Below are 19277 nucleotides of genomic sequence, written 5' to 3' on the forward strand. Positions count from 1 at the left end.
TAGTAGCACCATGGTCAAAGGGGTCTTTGCTAGCACCTCTGAGTACTGAAGCCAGAGATTAAATCGACCACCGCAGTGATCAGAGCTCGGCGCACCCTCTCTGAAGGGTGGGGACGTCCCAGTCTGTCTTCGGCTACAGTTTCTTTTCAGACCTGGGTTTTCCTGCTTTCCTTTAGGAAAAGGTTTTACAAAAAACACATAAAATGTTCCGTGGTTGGAGGAGAATAATGATTCCATTTTCATCCATGGCACAAAGACCCCTGAGAATGACATCTCCATGCTTCTTCAGGGGTAACAGTGAACCTGTTTGTCTAACGGTTTGCACAGAAGCTGTGCAAAGGGCTATTTGATTGTTTTAATCCTATGTTGTTATAGTTCACATAATTTTCTTTGAGAAACTATGTTTGGAAATAATAATGTTAGTATGTTTATTGAACTTAACATATTTTCTTTGAGAGCAACTATGCTTTGAAATAGTAATGTTAGTATGTTTATTGAACTTAGCATATTTTTAAAAGAGAATTTTTACTGATATCTTTACGGTTTTCTTCTTAGACAGCCTTATGTTGAAAATAATGCCTACCAAAGACTACAGGTCAACTTTCAGTTTTTGCAATTGAGCTTTGCATGTGTTGGTTGTATGAGAATCTGTTTTATTATCAATTCAATCTAAGCTATGCAAAAAGCAATTTCCTCTTGATTTTGTATATGTATCAGAAACTAAGTCTATAAAATCAGTGTGTTCTCTAAGATCATTTGCAAATGTAATGTGCTGTGTGTGTGTAAGATCCTTTCTAAATATATGTTTGTTTCTCCTTACAGAAACAAATGTAAATTGGCCAGAGGAACAATAGGACACCGGCCACTACGCTAGCAAGACCCTCACATGTCCTGCTGAAGAATCTTCCCAGAGCTTGGCAGCCTCCTCTCCACTGTGGTCTAGCAGAGTGCAGTGTGCATAAACCCAGAGAGGGTCCTGTTCCGCCCTGCCTCTCAGCTGTCCCTGAGCATGTTCTTACCAGATCTCGGTTTCTGGGGTTGTTGCGGGGCTTCCATTTCTCTTCGTTTCTCAGCATGTGTCCGTGAGCAAGCCCGAGTAGTGCCAGGCCAACACACAGCAGCAGGAATGCTTTGGGCATGGCGGAATGAAGCTGAGCAAGAGCAAGGACGAGGGAAAATATCAGCAGTCAGAGAGGGAGAGAAGAGAGAGGAGAGGAGAGAAAAGGAGAGAGGAGAAGAGGGGAGCAAAAACAGAAAAGAGAAAGAAGAAACATTTTTAAAAGACAGACAATGAAGAAGTAGTGTATCAGTTCACCCTAATTTTGCAGACTTGTTTTTCTCCGGATTCATCTGCATATGAAGCCCCCCAGATACAGCTGATTAGCTTAAAAGAGTCCACGAGGAAGAAAATGTTACATAGTGATACACAAAGCAATTATGAATACAACCTACAAAGTCTAAGTATGGCTTTTCATCTTTGAAAAAATGCACTTTGTGGTCTCCAAAGAAAATGCACTTCATAAAAAAGAACAAGCAAACAAATCTTAAGTTACTCATAAATGTTAAGACAGTAGTCTCCAAAGAGAAAGAAAAATATATACCCCAAACCGAGAAATGCGCTGTACACACATCTGAGACAGACACAGACCACACTGGCCTAAGTAGAGATTGTCTCCCACCCCAAGGCATGAAATGGAAATGAAATACACAGAAGGGCTAATAAAACTTACCAGGTTTGGGCTTTGGCTGGTCCTGGTTGGTACCCCACCTACAATCAGTAAGGCAATCACGGCTACTTATAACCAGTGGACCGGTTGCAGGTAGGTGTCTCTGACGTGAGCAGGCGCAGTTCAAAAATAATGATTCCATTTTCATCCATGGCACAAAGACCCTTGAGAATCACTACTTCATGCTTCTTCAGGGGTAACAGTGAACCTGTTTGTCTTATAAATACAGCAACCTCTCCTCCAACCACGGAACATTTTATGTGTTTTTTATAAAATACACAGGCACTTCCATGCAGCCAAGTGGCTTTCTACTTTTTCACTTTCAAAAGACGGTGTATATACAGCAGCTAGGAATGTGATGAGGATTATCCCTCCTAATAGAATGTTCGTTTGCAAATATCGGCTTCTCAAATTAACAGCATTTTTTGAATAGGAAATTCTACTCCAAGAGACAAAATTGCTTTTTGTGACCTACACCTTATATTTGTTCTGAGAATCTCAGGAAGCTTGGCAAGTTTTCAATAGTGGCACAGTTTATCATAATACCCCTTCAAAATAGAGCAAAAAGATAGCACGTGTTTCATGGAAAAAAGCAGCATCCTCTTGCTGAATAAATGCTATCTGTAGAAAATGGTAGGGTTGAGAAATTGAACTCGATGAGTTACAAAGTTGCTTTGGTACCAGTAATTCAGAACAATCCAGGAAAAGCTCTTTGTGAGAAGGCTAGTAATCTAGACTGGAGATTGTCTGGCTATTAACTCTCTAGAAATTGTCTAGTCTCAGTCTTTCTATCTTGACTTTGAGCAAGTCACTATGACCTTCATTTGTTCGTTTCTTTGTTCATTTTACAAATTTTTATTGACTTCCTACTACTTGCCAGGTACTGCACTAGGCTTTGAGGATAACATGGTAAGAATAATAAATATAGGCCCTACCTTCATTGAACTGACAGATTAGTGGCAATATAGACAATCAAAACACATAAACAATTTATAAAACAAATATAAGTGATATAAATATTATAAATCCAAATGATAATTTCTATGAAGAGAAAGTAGGGTCTATAAGAGTGTAAGAAGGGGGATTTGATTTGGTCTCAGGGGTCAGGAGAGCTTCTATGAAGAAGTAACCTTACATCTGATAGATGAGTGGGAGTTACCAAGGGAGTACAGAGGGGGAAGAAGTTCAAGCAAGGTGAACAACTGTGCTAGACCCTGTGGCTGAAAGGAACATGGCACATTAAAGCAACTGAAGGTAAATTAGCACGCCGGGAATAGAGGGAGCAGGGGGTAGCCTGCTGCGAAATGGGGCTGGTCAGGGGTCAGATTATGATCTTTCTGCTGCAAGTAATGCTCACTGATTGAAGGGTTTTAAGTGTACTAGATCCTATGGGAGGCAGGGCTAAGGGGAAGAGAATTTCCAGACCAATTCCCAGGGCTCAGGATTATGCAGTTGAGTGGAGTACATGCCTTTAGCTGAGAAATCAAACACTGGCATGGAGTGAGGGTCAGGAGTTCCAGATGGAGCACTGAGTTTGAGGAGCTTCTGAGATCTCCAGGTGGGGATGGAGAGTGTATATCAGGATACCCAGGTCTGGGTTCAGAGGGGAGGGGTGGGAAGGAAATGTAAATATGGGATTGTTAGCATATGAATGGGTGAGAGTACCTCAGTACAAATTAGCAAAGGAGAAGAAAAAGTGGCCTAGGAGTTGGCTTTGAGAAATTTTAACCAGTAACAGCCATATACAAGAATCTATACAAAAGAGACACTGGAGGTACGGGGGAAACCAGGAAAGTATGGAAGCAAAGGAAAGAAGTGTTTCTAGAAGGGACAAATTGGGTAAAATGAGACTGAAAAGGGCCCATGGAGCCTTAGAGTTGTTTTGGTTGATGGAGGTGAAAGATTGGAAGTGAGGGATGGAGGGGAAAGAAAGAGAGTGGGGACACCAAGCTCTTGAGAAGTTTAGCTGTGAAGAGGGAGTAAGAAGGAAGCAGCTGGAGAGGTCAGTGGAATCATTGTTTTTAATGTGAGAGACTTGAGTTTGTTTAAATATCAGTAGTTAATTGAGTAAATGAGTACCCTGGAATATCATTACTTCAACTCTCCTTAAACTCCAGAGTTTGAAGTTACGGGATGTAATAATATGTATTAAATTGTTAAGTGAGATTATAGCCAAGTCACTACACTACAAACTCCTTAGACAAGGCTCATCTCTGCATTCCCAGTGCCGAGCACTGAACCCGATAAATAGACAATGCACTTTTTAAATGGGAAAGACTGAATAAATTGGAATAAGACTTGCAAAGCCATTTATCTATAAATAAGTCATAGCTTTAGCTATGTTTGTATAACAACACAGCACATTTGTTTGACCTCTTAAGAGCTCCCCATTTTAAGAAATATTTAGAGTTTTTCAAGGGCTCAGTGGACCAACACACATATTATAACCTTGTTACTAAAACTTGTTTCCCTAATTGTTAAAATAAATTACATATTTCTAAAATTTTGGTTTTAAAACCTTTGTGTCTTAATATTATATCTCTTTTGAAGAGCAGAATGTATTATTGAGAGAGCTGATGATATTTTCTTCAGACTCTGTATCAACACAACATTCAGTAGATGTGTTGCAATTTATTGTTCAGTGATTTCAATCAACAGAGAAGAAAATAAAATAAGGATAGCTCAGGTTCCCAAACCATCAGTTTCTGGTCCAAATTATTCCATTTGGTCTCTTCATTAAATAGAACATTTGTAAAAGTAGCAGTTGGGATAGTCTGAGCAAAAAGACTCTTCCACACCCAGAGGCATCAGAATGAAGGGTTTTGCTGGCATTTCTCAATTAGAATTTGACAGGAAAATAGAGTACTCAGGACAGGGCGACTAACAGAAGAAAGTCAATAAATATGTGCTCACTGAATTATAAACTTAAATTAGAAATTCAAACATAATGGTAAAGGTGAGGAAAGGGCACTCAGTGAAGAGGCTATTCTGGGAGGCAGAGAGAAACTTTAAAACTGTCTCTGTTGGACTATATAACATTTTCAAACCCTTCCTGTCTCTATTAGGAAAAAAAAAAGAAGAAGAGCCGATAGAGCTAGTTAGGTACATCACGAACAGCGATGAGAATTTGACGTCCTTTTCTTTCCCCAGGTTTGAGTAAGCGAAAGGGAAACTTATTGTTTTAGATTGCTTCCTCAGTGATGACGAGAACTGCAGAAAAGTTGCTAAGATGATTAATAGAGTGAGCCAGGCAGCGTTCTGCTCATAGCAGTCACATCTGCTTTTTGTGGCAATGGGATGAATTCAGCTTGAGAGTAGGCTAAAGAGAAGGGGGGATAAAAGACATAGGTCTCTGCCAAGCACAGAGCAGAGGCAAAGAGCCCTGGCTCAGCGGACCCTCAGTGACCACAATGGATGGGAGAGGAGAGGCTGACCCCTCATATCATGAGGCCACACAAAGCTTCCAGATCCCATGAGCCACTGAAACCACTGGAATTGAATTCCCTCTCTCCCCCAGGGATGACAAAGCAGTTTAAAAAAAAAAATTCCCATGACATTCTTGAACATGTCTACAATATGGTCAACCACTTGTCCCTTTTCCCAGTGACAATGCAGTGGGAGTATCTCCAATTATAGAGTTGACCCTCAGAATTCTCTAGTTATTCATCATGTAGAAATTTCTTTTATTATTAGCTGTCTTCCGTCTAAAAAATACTATCCTCTTGTTTAAATGCTATCCTTTTGTTTAAAAATGCTGTTCTCTTGCTTTGAAATGTTTTAAAAATGCTGAAGGGCATATTAAAGATGAAAAAATATCTCCCACTGTTTAAAACATGTTACGTATGTTTTTACTTCTTAGGGCCAGAGTGTGAGCCAATTCTAGAAGCCTAGATGCGTAAAGGAAGAAAGACAAGGTCTAGGTGGGGTGGCTATCCTTCCCTGAGAGAGTTTGGCCTCAGGCTGGCCTCAGCCTCTGCTTTCATCAGGCCTTCGCTGTCATCAGCTGGGACCTGGGAGTGGCCTTTCCTTCTCCCATGGTCCCTCCTCTGGCCTGTTTCCTCCCTGCCACCAGCCTTCCTGAGAAACATGCGCTAGTCAGAGAGGGGCAGCCAGCACACGTACTGTTCAGTCCTGTCCTAAATTTAAGCTATTTCTCCTACAAGTACGATGGGGGTGCAGAGGCAACAAAAAGCATGATAGTCATACTTGATCTGAAGCCAGCTCAGAGAAAACAAAGCAAGAAAATGGACATCCAGATTGACACCCTGACTGAGGTATAAACCAAACTGTCTCGACCTGGATTTGAGCAACAGTTTACCAATTCCCCGTTATGTCAGGCCATTTTGGTATCTCCAAAAGTCATAATAAAGGAGTGAAGGATTACTCCTAAAATATAGACTCCTACATCACTTCCTTTGGCTTTGCAAACAGCTTTTCAGCAGGCAGTCTGCTTTTATAGCAGAGCGCCTGAGGTGGTCCACAACATCTTTGGCTTTGCAACTGACTCTGGAGCAGACAACAGGAAGACAAGGTCGCACTGATAAGGCAAAGCTTACTGGCATCCCTCCCACCTCTAGGGGCTTCTTGATGCCAGAATGATAAAGTCTAAGCTCTTGCAGATGATAAAAACGCCAGTCGTACCCTCCCAGCCATTTGACCTCGCCAGTGACCACCACCCACACTTCTACCTTCGTGCCTTTGACCTTGTGGTTGCTTCTGCCTGGAATGCCTTCTCTGACTCCTGTGTGCCTTCAGAACGCCCTGCCCTTCAAGGATCACCTCAAATATCACTTCTGAGGAAAAAGAAGCCACTTAGTCACTTCAATGGCTCTTACCTTGCTGAATTAGGATCTGCTTCCACGTGTCTCTTCGTCCCCCACACGGACTTCCTGAAGTAGGCACCAGGTCTTTTTTCATCATCTTCTTCTTCAGAACTTGGCATATAATGCCTGGCATAGAATTTATATGGCATAATATATATACATAGAGAGGCATATCACAGATGTTCATGGAATTAATAATTCTTCAGGTAAAATCTGAGCTTAGATTCTTAAAATGCTCTTTTGAAATTTGAGCTTTGTTATATTTTTATTTTGTATTGTTCATCCAAAGATTTACATACTGTCATATTTTAACAAAGAGGGAAGAGAAAACTGTAGGTGGACAATAAATATTTGATTTGACTTGAATATTCAAATGAACCAGTCAAATGTAAGTTAATAGCAATCTAGCTGCTGTACACAAAGCAATGGAGATTGCAGGGAATGTGGCAATTTTATGACCACACACCCCTTTCTATTTAAATTGTTTTGGAGGGGAGGCTGCAAGCCAAGGAATCTGGGCAGTCACCAGAAGCTGGAAGAGGAAAGGAACAGATTCTTCCTTAGAGTTTCCAGAGGGAGTGAATCCTGCACCCACCTTGATCTTGGCTCAGTGATGCTAATTTCAGATGTCCGGCTTCCAGAACTGTGAAAGAATAAAGTTTTGTGTTAGCCGCCCACTTCTTGGTAACTAACATACAGGAAACTGAGACAAGGAATAGCAAGATGTCAGGTCAACCATGCAGGAAAAAGACCCGTAACTCTCTACAATTTCTTTAGCTTCTACTGAAAGCATTGAGCCATGTCTAGACTTAGAAGCTGGATCTGAGTTCTTTATTCCCTTGTGAGAAAGGTGGAGCTTCTTCGGTCATCCAATTCGTAACACAAAATGGATTTAGGCTGAAATGTCTATTACGAACCTGAGGTTTTATGTGAGTAAAATTATACTAATTTTTTTTAATACAAAAGGGATGAGAAAAGGTTCCATTTTAAACTATTAAGTTAGGTATGACCCTATCGATGAGTCACATAATTTTGTAAAGGACCACATATTTTAACCCATTAATAAAATTATTTAAGTGTCTGGAAGAAACGCCATTCTTAAAATGTTACATAAAGTTCCAGACACAAAATTTGTATGATAAAAAGAGTAGTTTCAGAGAAGAAAAAAATTGAGGACAATTCAGATGGGTATTTCTTTGGATATTTTGGGGCATAGTGGGGAAATGCTTTTCTTTCTTAGTGCTATTTATCAATTGTGAACTCTGAAATACAGCTAGTGAGCTTTTATCCTTAAAAAAAAAAAAATCAACAGAATTCCCTCAAAAAACAAAACCAAAATCAGCTCCCCACCAAAAAAAAAACCAAAAAAGAAAAAAAACAATGGTTAATTCCCAGTATTCTGGGAGCTCTTTCATACTTCAGGTGTATAAAATGTTATTCCATTAAACAAACAGAAGAGCAGACCTTTACCCTTTCCCTTCAGAAGTACATTCTGTGAGTCTGGCCCAGGGAAAACTCATGAGAAATCTCAGAGCAGAGATGATGCCATCTTCATGCTCCAACAGTAATGTGCTCCCAGGTGGCAGCGGGGACCTTCTAGGCTTCTGCAAAGAACATCACCTGTTGACTTCTGTTTTTAAAATTCCACTTTTAAAATTGGCTTTTTGAGGTTTTATGACTGAGTTGTACAAGTGTCGTATGTAGTCTGAAAACAAATCCATCATCAGGAATATGGTTCTGTCTGTGATTTGCCTGTAAATTTTCTTAATGGTGTCTTTTGATAAGCAGAAGTCTTTAGTTGCAATGAAGTATGACTTACCAATTTTTAAAATCATTCCTTTTTTATTCTGCCTAATTACCTTGAACTGCCACCATGTCACAGTGTAGTCTCCTATATTTTCTTCTAGAGGCTTCATAGTTCAGTTTTTACATTTAGATTTATGAGTCATCTCAAATTAGTCTTTGTGCATGATGTGAGGAAGGGTCCAGGTTTATTTATGTTTTTCCATATGAGTATTTAGTCATTCCAGCACTATATGTTGAAAAGATCTTTCTTTTCCCATTGGAGTGTTTTGGCACCATTCTTGAAAATCAGATGACTATAAAACGTTGGATCTATTTTTTAACACTTTGTTCTGCTCCACTGCTGTACGTATGTATCTGTCCTTCTGCCTTTTCCACACTGCCTTTGATTACCTTAGCCTTACAGTAGGCTTGAAATCAAGTAGTGTGAGTCTTTTTCAAAGTTGTTGTGACTATTCAAAACTGTTCACTTCTCCATATAAATTATAGAATCAGCATGTAGATTTTTAGAAAAATAGCATGCTGGGATTTTGACTGAGATTGCATTTAGTCTACATATCATATTGGAGAAAAATGGCATCCTGAAAATAGTGAGCCTTCCAACCAATGAATATTATATCTCACTTAAGGCTTTAATGGAATTTATATAAAATTGGAATTTATATAAAAATAGAACTTTTATAAATTCTAACACATAAAAATTAAAGAGAACAGAATCATGCAAGTCCATGCCCTTACTGCTCAGCTTCAACAATTAACACCACATCGGCAATTTTGTTATGGACATAATTGTTTTTGTTAAATCTGGATTTTGGACTACCTTGGGCCATTGTTACTATCATTCATTCAGAAAAATATTTAACACATTTCTACCATGTAAAACACACATTGCTAAGTGTGGGAATGCAAAGAGGTATATGGAAAGGGATGTGATCACTGCCTGGGAGGCACAGACAATCTATTTGGAGAGGCAGCATGGTGTGGTGGAAAGAACTGCAGAACCAAACTTAACTATGTTCAAAACTTGTCTCCGCCATTCTCTTGGGCAATTACTTAATCTCTCTGCACCTCAGTTTCCTCATATGTGAAGTAATCCAACTTTGCAGTGTTGTTGAAAGAATTAGAAATGATATATATAAAGGGGCTGCACAGTACCTGACAAATAAACGTTAAATAAATGTCACTATTAAGAACTGCACATAAAGAGCATACAAGATCTAATTTGATGACTCCCATATGGAACTATGGCAGCTAGAAGTAGGAACAGGATCAGTCCTGACTGTGGCAACTGGCGTCTTTTCATGGAGAAAATTTTGATAACAGAGATATGGCCAGAAGAAGTTACTGAACAAGGATAAAGAAGTAGCAAAAGGGAGGAGATACTCAAAATAAATGTAGGAGCTCAGTTGGCTTGTGTGGCAGACTCTGCTTGTTGCTTCTTTTTATCACTTTTGCTATGGACTGAATTGTGTCCCCTCAAAATTCGTATGTTGAAGTCCTAGCCTCCAATCTTTGGCACATTGATTTTGGACTTTCAAGCCTCCATAACTTTGAGAAATAAATTTCTGTTGTGTAAGCTATCCAGTCCATAGTATTCTGTTATAGCAGCCCAAGCAGACTAACATACATTTGTTTCTTAGACATTGTTTAGCATATCAACATATCCAACTTGAAAACTTGCTTCCACAGCTTCCCTTGCATTCCTTCGTGACCATGTGATATCATTCTGGCCAATGAGCCACCAATGGAAGTCCCTGAGGGTCGGAAAGGGACAAAAGAGAGAGCATCCTTCCCAAATAAAAGGCAGAGCTCCTTTTGTGCCTTCCCTCTCCTTCCTCCTGGAATGGAAATATATTAGCCACCATTTTATTTTGAAAGCCACACATTAAGGATGGAAAATTAATTGGATAGGAGCTTTGGTTCTTGATGATTTCTTGGAGACTTACCCTGGACCTTCTGCTTCGAGATTTGATTGAGCAATTGTCAGGTTTTCTGTTTCTTGCAATCTAGTCCTAACTGTGTGGGGAGGAGATATCTTTGGAAAATGGTAGGGAAGAAGACTGGAAATGTAGATTGGTCAAAATGTCAAAGAGTTTGGACTGTATCTTACAGAACATGCAGGTAGATTACAAAGTTTTGGAAGAGTGATAATGCTAAATTGCTGTGTAAAAAATGATTAATGGGAATATGTAATATGCATGATAGAAGGGAAGTGGGTGAGCTAGGAAAGGGGAATCATTCATGAAACTGCTATAAAATTTGAAATACTAGTAATGACGGTCTAAACTAGGGTGGGAGCCAGAAAGGAGTGAACCAATGCAAGGGTGACCCTGAAGTGCTGGGCTCCCTAGGCTTACCAATTAATTGGACATGACAGGCAAAAGGAGATTATTAAAATGAGTGGATTTTCACCCTGTGTAATTGGGAGGATTTCATAGGAATTTGAAAACTAAAAAGAATTGCTAATTAGGGATCAAGAGAAATTATAAAGTTAAATTTCAACAGTGAATTGAAACTGAGTTTGTCTAGTTTGGAGAAAACTAGAGACTGGAGAGCTAGGAAAGCACCTATCATTTTTGAGCACTTTTTATGTCAGGTGCATTTGTTCCATTATTCCACTTAATCCACCTGCTAGGTTTGTAAGGTAATATTACTAGCCATAACTTATGGATAAGGAGTCCTAGCGAAGCTAAATATAGTGCCATTGACTCAGACATTAAGACACGGAACTAAGGGAGCAAGGCTGACTGACTTGGTGAGTCATCCACCCAGAATAGATCACTGAAGTCACACAGTTAAGAGAAATCTCTGAGGGAAAGTATAGCAGAAGTAAAAGGAAGGCTGGGGAAGATCATTGGGAAAAAAATTTTTTTTTCAAAGCAAGAGGAATAACTAGTATGGTCAGAAAAGATTTTGACAGAGTAGCAAGTGAACTAGTATTGATTACTACATATTGCAGGTCTTCAGGAAGAACTCTATTTCTGTGCCAATCTGGTTTGAATTCTACTTTAAGCAAATTGCTTCATTTCTTTAACACTATTTCCTTTCTTGTAATGTGATGATAATAATCCTCTCTTTAAGGACTTTTATGGAGAATGAAATGAGAAGCTGAATGTGAATGTGTCTGGCACTGACTCTGGTACAGCAGATACTCAATGAATGTCTGCTAAAAGGATAAAGCACAGGTGACAAGGCAGTCTATACACACCCTGTATGGTCTGGAATGTCTATTAAAAGAAATTACTTACAATTCTTAGTTTTCTTACTTTTTGTCTCTTTTCCTTCAAAATTGAAGTACGGCATGTATGTCTGACAAAAAGTTCCAGTTTGTTGCACTTTAGCACCTAAAGATCTTACTGCATCACGGTCAGACTAGAACAATTTGAACTTTTAAAAATAATTTAAAACTGTAAGGTATTGCATTAAGCTGAAAAAAGAACAAAATGGAGACTCAGAAAACCCACTCTGCACACTCTCCTTTGTAGTTATAGAACGTAAGATCTTGGGGATAGTGAAAATTAAGATAGGCCATTGGCTGGCAGCATCTTAAGACATTTTAATTGTCTCCATATCTTCCACCTCATGGGAGTCAGGTAAGGTGCCAGGCCAAATCTAACTCAGAGGCTTACCTACCAAATCCAATTAGTTGCTAAGCCTAGGGAGCCCAGCACTTTAGGGTCACCCTTGCATTGGTTCACAACTTTCTGGTGCCCACCCGAGTTTAGACCATTATTACTAGTATTTCAAATTTTACAGCAGTTTTGTAAATGATCCCCTTCTCCTACCTCAACTACTTCCCTTCTATCCTGCATGTTACATTATTAATACATTTCTAAACACAAAGACTTAACAAACTTCAGTATTAGAACTCCCAAATGATGGCTCTACCAGTTTTTCCTACCTACCCTACCCAAAAATTCACAGCTGGAGGATTGTTAAGTCATGACATTAATTTGTCCTACTCACTTCATTTGGTCATTAAAGGCTTCCAACAGTAATGCCAGGAGAATGAGAGGCCTTATTTCTGTACCCCATGAAGACTACCAGGGAAACAATGCTTCATGAATATTTTCATGTTTCTGCATGGTGTGGTTTCCTGAGCAAAGGAAACTGCATGCTATGAAGATAATGTCTCCTTTCCACAGAAACACTTACCTTCAGTGCTCTGCTTCCTTTTGCCTCCTGGTTGGTGGAGCCACGTGTTTACATTTTATGGGGAGATGAAACCTGCCGCTATGTTTACATTCCAAAGCATTGTAAAACATCTGAGAGCAAAGGCATCTCTTTCTCTCTCAGGAGGGTAGGAGAGCAGCATGTATCTTTGTAAAAAAAATTCCCAGATTCACAATCTTGGGGTTCCTCTCCTGTGGTTCAAAATCAAACAAAAAGCCCCTTTTGCACATGCATGGGTCACATGGCCATTCTCACACTGCCCTCAAGGAGGAAGAATGGGGTAAGGGGAACTGATGTGATTACTGCTATAAGAAATAATAGTCTGTTCCTCCTCCCCAAACCTCATTTTTGCTTTTGGGTTAATATAAGTAAATATGGATATTAGAAACCTATCAAAGACAGCCTCAAAAGGTTACAAAAATATTAACTAAGTCTGCATTCTAATGGTGTGCCAAACCACATTTTGGGATGTGGACGGAAAACGTACTTCCTTTTCATGTGCTTAACCTAATATACTGATGTATTAAAATTTTATACATGGATTGATACCAGTGTCCTCATACACACAGTCTTTATCACAACAGGCCACACATAGTATGTGGAATATAGTCTGAGAAGAGTAGAAATTCGACAGCCTGTAGGAGGCAGACAGGGCACCCCAGTAGTTTATTCATTCACTTGTTCACTTTAAGCATATCATAACATTGTATTGTATGTTAGATGGTTAAAGGATTCATGGATTAAATTATTAAATATATATTATTCATATACTTAAATGTATGTTATATATTCATTTTATGTATATTTACATACAATAATATATATAATACATGTTATTTAGTTGTAACTAACATAACTATTGTAATCTATTAAAATAAGCCACTTAAAACTGCTCCTAACAAGAAACTACTCCTTTCAACAGAGTTGAAGATAATGCCAGTAATGCAAGCACAAACCAACAAAAGAAAACGCCAGTGCTGACACTTCTACCCTTTTGTCAGGCTCATCAGGAATTAAAAACAGTAATTTAATCGGATCTGACAAGAAGTTACTCCTTTCTACAAAAGCCCTGAATAATTAAGGCAATCTTGAGAAAATAGAACAAAGCAGGAGTATCATGCTCCTGGACTTATAACTATGCTACTAAGCTACATTAATCAAAGCAGTATATGATACTAGAACAAAAACAGACTCATAGAGCAATGGAATAGAATACGGAGCCCAGAAATAAACCCTTCTATGCTTCTATGGTCAACTAATTTATTACAATGGAGGCAAGAAGATACAATGGGGAAAAGCAATCTCTTCAATAAATGGTATTGGGCAACTAGACAGCTACATGCAAAAGAACAAAACCGGACCGCTTTCTTACACCATACACAAAAATAAACTCAAAATTGAATAGACTTAATATATGACCTGAAATCATAAAACTCTTAGACAAAAAATAGGAAGTAAGCTTTTGATATTGATCTTAGTGCTAATTCCTTGCATCTGTCTCCGCAGACAAGGAAAACAAAAGCAAAAAAGAGAAAAGGAAAAAGCAAGCAAGCAAATGCGACTGACTACATTCAACTAAATAGCTTTTGCACACAGAAAGAAACCATCAACAAAATGAAAAGGCAACCAACTAAATAGGAGAAGATATTCACAAATGATGTATCCAATAAGGGGTTAACATACACAATATATAAAGAACTCATGTAACTCAATATTTTTTTTAAAAAACAATCTGATTAAAAAATGATCAGAGGATGTAAACAGTCAATTATCAAAAGAAGACATTTCTATGGCCAACAGATACATGAAAAGATAGTCAACTTCAGTAACCACCAGGGCACTGCAAATCAAAACCACAGTGAGATATCACCTCACACCAGCCAGAGTGGCTACTATCAACAAAACAAGAAATAACAAGTTTGGCAGGGACGTGGAAAAAGGGAACCCTTGTATACTGTTGGTGGGATTGTAAATTGGTGCAGCCACTACAGAAAACAGTAAGGAGCTACTTCAAAAAATTAAAAAACAAAACAAACAAACAAAAATTGATCCAGCAATTCTACTTTTGGGTATTTTTCTGAAGAAAATGAAAACACTAACAGGAAAAGACATATGCACCCCTATGTTCATTGCAGTATTATTTACAATAATCAGGATAGGGAAGCAACCTTAAGTTCATTGATAGATTAATGGATAAATGGGTTTTTATTACTCAGCTATAAAAAAGAATGAATCTTGCCATTTGTGACAACATGGATGTTCCTAGAGGGCATTATGCTAAATGAAATGAGTCAGACAGAAACACAAATACCCTAGGATTCCATTTATATGTGGAATCTAAAAAACAAAGAAACAAAGAAAATGAAATAGAAATAGACTCATAGACACCGAGAATAAACTGATGGCTGCCAGAGGAGAGTGGGGTAGGAGGGAAGGATGAAATAGGTGAAGGGAATTAAGAAGTACAATCTCCCAGTTATATAATAAATAAGACACTGGGACATAATATACAGTATAGGGAATATAGTCAATTATATTGTGACAATTTTGTATGTCAGATGGTAACTAGATTGTGGTGACCATTTCATAATGTATATAGAATCACTATGCTGTACACCTGAACTAATACAATATTGTATGTCAATTATTCTTCAATAATAAAAGTTACTCTTCATTAAAAATTAAGATTATTTTAAAAATCAATTTAAATTCACTATTGCTCTAAATATATTTTCTGCCTTGAGTTATTAGCTATTGCTATTATGAAGCTATTATAATTAGGAAGGCATTAAAATATATCATGTCTAAATTTCCTATTTAGTATAGGAATAGTATTAGTATAGTACTGGTATGTTTATTGGGGGAAAGTTTAAACATTTTTTTAATGGTAGGGTGTGCCATCAAAAAAGTTTGGGGATCATGGTCCCAAACAGGCACATTTCCTATTTCAGTAATCTGTGGATCTGTAATTTATAAATGTAACTGAATTTTTTATTAATTCTATTTAAAAATAAGAACAAAGACTTTTAAATGCAGTGAATGTTACACATCTGTAATTTAAAACGCAACCATATTACATACTTTTTTTCTAAAAAGTTTAAACCAAATTCCTTTCATCTTTTTTCTCCAGCACATCAAAACCTCTTACAGACTCCCTCCTCTCCCTTCCACCCCAATGTTACATCACCTTTTAAATCTCAACAATCTCTTTAATGCCCATGATATGAAATGCTGTTATTTACTGAAGCCAGGGAATGAGGAGAATAAATCATCAGGTTTCCTCTTCAAGCATCTTTTAATTAAATCTTTGCAGTTCCAGAGTGAAGAGGCCTTTTGTTTCAGTTGAATCCTTATATTCCAACCCTTAGATCATTTCAGCTTTATTTCTCATAATCTTCTATAGTCCTTTCCTGATCAGAATTGCACAATTATTAAAGGTAAAAGGCTTGTTGATTCTTTTTTGTTGAGTATGTGTTAATATGAACATACCTTAACACATACTTAACAAATATGTTACTTAACAAATATTTGATACTTAAGGATACACTGATTTACATACACGAATAGTCAAAATGAGCACATACCTGACAAATCTGATGCTTTCTTTCACCGTACACTGTGATATAAGCACTTAGAAAGTATATGAAGTTTAACTCTTTCTCCAAACATATTCAAGAGAAGCAAATCACTAGAAGCATTTTTGAAAGCTCAATTTTATATAAATTTCTTGAGTTAGAACCACAACTCTTGACCTATACCTGGTATGAAATTTTATCTATTAAGTACAATAAGATGCTTCCATTTACTTGATAAGGCAAACTAATACACTTTCCTTAATTTCAAGTCATATCCGCCATATCCAAATTCTGACTGTTCAAAATGAACAAGAACAAAACTATCTTTAATCAAAATCATACACATGTACACATGCAAAACAACTTAGGAACTGGAGACTGTTTTCTTCTTTCTAAAAGCTGTTTAAAATTCAAAGAACTGAGAGACTTTTCCTTCACTAAACATTTTATATTTATCAGCTCTTTCAATTAAAACTAGGGTTTAAAATATTATGTAAGGATAGCAATTATGAAAAAGACTTCAGTTCCTTATTATGCATGGTAAGACTTCTAAAATGGCACCCAAGATTCTTATGCTCTAGTGTACACACCTTGTATCATCCATGCCCCTTGAATGTGGGTGTAATTTGTGAGTATGATAGGATTATGATTGTTACTTTACACAACCAAAAAGATTTTGCAGATGTAATTAAGGTTGACCTCGAGTTAACCTAAAGGGAAGTTATCTCAGGAGATCTGAGCTACTCACAGACTTTTAAATCTGGGACTAAAGGTCAGTAACAGAGAAAAATGTGAAAGAGTCCTCCTGCCAGTCTTGAAGGAGCAAAATGCAATATTGTGGAGGGCCCGGCCGCAGAGAATGGCACACGAAGCTCAGAAAAGAACAGCCCCAGGAAAAGAACCTCAGCTGTTGACAACCTGAGTGAGTCTGAGGTAGGACAGAAGTCCTGGCTTGATTTCCAAAGTGGGATTCTGAACAGAGAACCCAGTTGGTCTTGCCCAGACTTCTGACTTCAGAATTGTAAGTAAATAAACTGTGTTGTTAAATTTGTAATTTGTTATGTAGCAATAAAAATATATAAATATTATAGAAAGGGAGTGAAGATGAGGAGGGAGTTGAAAAATGTGAGAAAAACTAGTGGGAAAGACCTATGCGGCTTTCATGTTGTATACTCCAGTGGCAGTTTTGTTAGTAAGCTAATAGCCAGACATGCACTTGGAGGGGGAAGAGGGCCTTCAGCCACTGTTTACATTCAGTTGGATGCTTGTTTACATTCTAAACATTCCATGTAAACTCTTCTCCTGGGATGTGAGGAGTAGGAATATAGATGATAGACCAGCCAAAACTGACAGTTTCAACATGGAGTTGACCCTGACTGCACCTCAAAATACATTATATGCTCATTAGCCTACTAAACATCACTTACCTCCATGACAATTCCAAGGCAGACCATCTAAGGAGAAAAGAGGGCACCACCTTATCGTCCTTAAATCCCCTCTCTATTCTGAAAAACCACCCGTCTTGATGAATACCCACCCCTTGCTTAAACTCTAGCTATAAGACCACCCAACCTGAACTCCACCAGGTTGCTCTCTGGAGCACAACTGCACTCCCTCTTTGAGTACGTACTTTTGCTCTACTCAACTACTTTTTGCTTGTAACTGCTTGTCCTGCTCATGAATTCTTTCCTGGTCAATCAAGAACCTTCTTCCAGGTTGAGGTCTCACCTAGCATACAGGGAGATCTCCCCAGATTGGATTTACTGGCAACAGTTTCAAGATAATCCTGTAAGTATCCAAATAAAATATTAAAGCTTGTAGCTGTATTACTTCTCATCTTTTAACATTTATTTTTGGGTATATTTAATAATGTATAGAATATTAATACATGCAGTTTGTAACTGTTCATACATTTAGAGATGATGACTAAAATGGCTTCAAAAACACTTCTAATCAACATGTAAGAAAGAAGACACTTGTCCTTCAAAAGCTGCCCTACCCCATTTTACTCCTTTCATCCATTTTATAATAAAGTTTAGATTATGTAGTGGCCTTTTTGGCATCTAATAATCCTAAAGACAATTTCTAGTTGCTTTTAGGAGCCCTGCAAATTAAAATTACTGACTGAAGCAAAGTTTGAGGCTTATTATTTGGGGTACTTGTTTAAACAGAATCCCAGGTTTCCTCCCCACAGATCAAATTTAGTAGTTCTAGGGTGACCTGGGAATCTGTCTACAAAAAAATATCTAAATCATCCTCATTCTTATGTAATTTGAGAAACTGAGTACCTAAGAATTAACATCACGTTAGCGTAAGGAAAGTGGAAAGCATGGTCTCTGGGAGAAACCTATATTTGGGAGAGAAAGTATAAAATGCCTTAAAATAGAATGTGAACCATGAAATGTCCATACAAATGCATGCTGAAAGCTACAAAATACCAAGTTGGTAAATACTAGAATTTATCTTATTCTCAACATTTACCTGAGCTGTATCTTGTTTATCATGCCACATGCTTAGGCATTCAAATTTCTGAAATGCTAAACATGCTGCAAAGAAATAACTAAGTTTTATTTTACTTCAAATGGTATTGTGGTGAGTATGTGACTGGAAAGCAATCTCTGAACATGTCCTTGTTCACCAAATTTATTGTTGAACATTGAGAACACCAGATTATGACAATTAAAAAGACAGCACCAAAAGTTGCTACACATTAATACCTGAGCAGAGACTGAAGGCAAATATTCACCTATTAAACCTTACACCCATAATGCTGAAACACAGATTAAAACATTCACCACACTACAGAATAAAACAGCACTTTCTGTGAATTACAACCAGTTAAATGTAATGTTAACTATATCATACAAAAATACACACAAAGTCACACATAATGTGTATTTAGTACACTGTACATTATACAAAGTACTGGAGAAGATCATGCATGTTTAAATGGAAAAATCTGCAAGGTGACAATCATTTTTCAGTATATGCTATAGGACAAGTTCCTTTGCGCTGTTAAGTATTGCTACTATGCACTGCATTTTCTAGATGAGAACAAAATGGTCAATTTGCAAATAAATGATTACTGAGTCTATCTCAGCATAACACATAGTTTGCCCTCTATAAACTTTTAACTATAATATAAAAGATGATACAGGTTGACAGCCATATATTTC

The 19277-nt window shown here is 37.7% G+C and overlaps 1 protein-coding gene across 10 annotated transcripts in view; it reads right to left on the minus strand.

Annotated features, from left to right (window-relative positions):
- Positions 1 to 19277, minus strand: part of LOC140845008 (uncharacterized protein C2orf66-like) — a 74346-nt gene that overhangs the window by 2866 nt on the left and 52203 nt on the right. Inside the window, exons 1-5 of one of the 10 annotated variants that reach the window (XM_073218449.1) lie at positions 12509 to 13269; positions 7146 to 7193; positions 6563 to 6676; positions 1731 to 1768; positions 1020 to 1151 (exon numbers count right to left, since the gene is read on the minus strand). In XM_073218449.1, coding sequence (XP_073074550.1) covers positions 1020 to 1151; positions 1731 to 1768; positions 6563 to 6647 — 255 coding nt within the window. In that variant the 5' untranslated portion in view covers positions 6648 to 6676; positions 7146 to 7193; positions 12509 to 13269. The other 9 variants (XM_073218447.1, XM_073218446.1, XM_073218445.1 and 6 more) reach the window with 9 other exon arrangements.

Source organism: Manis javanica, chromosome 12, assembly GCF_040802235.1.
Source record: "Manis javanica isolate MJ-LG chromosome 12, MJ_LKY, whole genome shotgun sequence".
Classification (NCBI taxonomy): Eukaryota; Metazoa; Chordata; class Mammalia; order Pholidota; family Manidae; genus Manis; species Manis javanica.